The following is a 2,613-nucleotide window of genomic DNA, read 5'->3' on the forward strand; positions in this document are numbered from 1 at the left end:
GTGCAGGGGTTTGTTCCTCCCTGGTGGCAGGACCCTACACTTGTCCTTGCTGAACCTCATTTGATTTCTCTCCACCCAACTCCAGCCTGCCGAGGTCTTGCTGAACAGCAGCGCAGCTGAACATCCCTCCCTGATGGTATGTCAGCCACTGCTCCCAGTTTGGTACCAGCATCAAACTGGCTGAGGGGACACTCCGTCCCTTCACTCAGGTCACTGAATATGCTGAGCAAGACAGGACCCAGTCCTCATCCCCGAGGAACACCGTGAGCCACAGGCCTGCTCCACGGCAACAATCCTTTGGCCAGGCTGCTCCAGGAGAACATATCCCAGAGGAGCTGGTGCTGACCTTCACACAGAGGCCTCCATCTCAACGCTGTGAAGCACAACAGGCAACGCAGGGCTTCCCCGGCACTTACCATCAGCCTGCAGAGCTGCCGTCAGCATCTCTCTGCATTTGTTGCGGACAGCGTCGCAGGTGATGGGCACTGGGGGGAAGGTGGTGATTTTGGGGGTGGTCGGAGTCTTTGGAGGCTCCTGCCTTTTGTTGGAGCTGAAAGAGAAACTCTGCCTGTCAGGATGTCTCAGTCTGGGTCACCGAGAGCAGAGCAGGCTGGGTCAGGAGGCAGTGGCCAAGCACCCTGTTAATCCTAACACAAACCCAGTCAGAGGAAAATGGTGCAGGGACACTTGCCCCGGGTCAGCACACAGAGCAATACAGCAACCAGCACCACCAGCCCAGGACGAGCTCTGCTCTGGGCTCTGCTGGCTGCAAACAGCAGGTTTAGTCGCTTCATCCACGAAGCAGAGCCGCCAGCCAACATCTGTGATTCCACCAGGCATCAAGTGGAAACATCACAAAGCCGGTGGACCCATCCAGAACTCAAGCAGACTCAGGACTGCCCGAGACCACCAGCAGGCTCCCGGTCTGGCAGCACCGTGCACAAACACACGGTATTTATTCCCCTCTGACCCCGCAGGACATCAAGTCCATAACTGGTCTCAGCAGAAAGGGAGCAAGAGGCACCACGAAGGTTCATCTCAGCTGGTTCCTCAACTCACACCTTTTACTGCCAAGGTGTCAGCAGCAGGGAAGAGAACAGGTACCCGACAGAGCGCTCTAGCTTTCTGCAACCAGCAGCACACTGCCTTCTGGGCAGGGAGCAGAGAAGCCTGCACTGCCCCTCCAGAAGGAGCTGCTGTGCCAAGGAAAAGAAAGGAAATGGTGCCTTCAGCTCTGGTACTCCAAGAGGGAGATTTAGATTAGACCTAAAGAGGAATTTTTATATACTGAAGTGGTGAGATTCTAAGTTCAAAGTTAGAAATAAGGAAAAATATATTAAAATGAAAAAAGAGGAATGTTTTACTAAAAGGAAAATCAACAAATAACCAAGAGTAGAAAAACATGAAATAAGATGTGAAGAAAATCAAGAAACTCACTAAAGCCACTGTACTTTGTAGATGTCCATTTCTCTGGTTAAAACACCACGGACAAGCTCTGAAGGAGCCTGATGAGGAATTCAACTGCACAAAATTCACCACTCAAACACTTACAGATAAAAATGAATGTAAAGTGCCTTAAGAACATTCAAATTCGGTGTCAGTCTCATTGCTGGTTAGGGGGAAGCGTTACCTTTGGTCTCTCGAGTTACCGGTCTCCTTCGAGGACGATGTTGGCAAGGACAGGCTTTTCTTCTTCTCCTCACTTTTCTCCTCAGAAGCATCTGTAGCCAAAAGATGAGAAATGGAGCTGAAGGGTCAAAACTGGCCCCTATGCAACATCCCTGCACACACTAATCAGTGCCTTAACACCACACAGACCTGGCCTAAGGCAAGATCCTATTCCCAGAAAAGTGCTGGGAGAAAGAACACCTTCACAGCCCTCCCTGCCTCCCACAGACCTTTTACTTGCCTCTGAGTAGAAACTAATTCAAACAGCAGCTTTCCTCACCAGAGGAAAGCTTAGGAGCTAAGCTTCCTCACAAGACATGCCCCATCACAAGTGTTTCTTTCAGAGACACGCTGGCTGCCAAGTAGGGATTAGATCAGGTTCTCTAAAGCACCATTAAAGCAGCATTTCCAGCCAACGCCACCAGTATGGGCTTGTCCTTCTGGGAGTACAACTTCTAGTGTTTCCCAAGTGCTGCTGAAAGCCACAGACACAACCCTGGAGAGGATTTTAGTGACGCTGCAGAACAAGTCTGACCCAGAGATAAATGTCTCAGCCTAGCAAAGAGACATTCACCCTGCTGTGGCAGTGACGGTCCAGCCAGGACGGGAAAACAGGGATTCTAATGCTCACTGAACCTGTGGAGAAATGGGGAGCCCTGGGGTGCAAAACAGAGCCAGCCACGCACCTCCCTGCGCCTCAAACACCGCGTCCTCTTGTTCTTTTTTTACACACAGCTGTCCAAGAGAGCAGTGTAAAACATCAGAAGCGTTTGAATTTCAGAGTGAAGGACTCTGCATGGATTGGGAGACACGGGGACTGGCTAACAGGACACAGGTAGAGCTGCCTGTCCAACCTCATTCCTAAGAGCCACTAAGACCATGTTCAGGTGCTGGAGCATGTCCAGAGAAGGGCAGCGGAGCTGGTGCAGGGTCTGGAGCACAATG

The 2,613-nt window shown here is 51.3% G+C and overlaps 1 protein-coding gene across 1 annotated transcript in view; it reads right to left on the reverse strand.

Moving 5' to 3' along the window:
* The window catches only part of TCEA2 (transcription elongation factor A (SII), 2), a 9,355-nt gene that overhangs the window by 3,649 nt on the left and 3,093 nt on the right, over nt 1–2,613 (reverse strand). The window contains exons 5-6 of the mRNA XM_010138807.1: nt 1,631–1,721; nt 417–550 (exon numbers count right to left, since the gene is read on the reverse strand). Coding sequence (XP_010137109.1) covers nt 417–550; nt 1,631–1,721 — 225 coding nt within the window. The remainder of the gene's footprint in view (nt 1–416; nt 551–1,630; nt 1,722–2,613) is intronic.

Source organism: Buceros rhinoceros, unplaced genomic scaffold, assembly GCF_000710305.1.
Source record: "Buceros rhinoceros silvestris isolate BGI_N320 unplaced genomic scaffold, ASM71030v1 scaffold5896, whole genome shotgun sequence".
NCBI lineage: Eukaryota > Metazoa > Chordata > Aves > Bucerotiformes > Bucerotidae > Buceros > Buceros rhinoceros.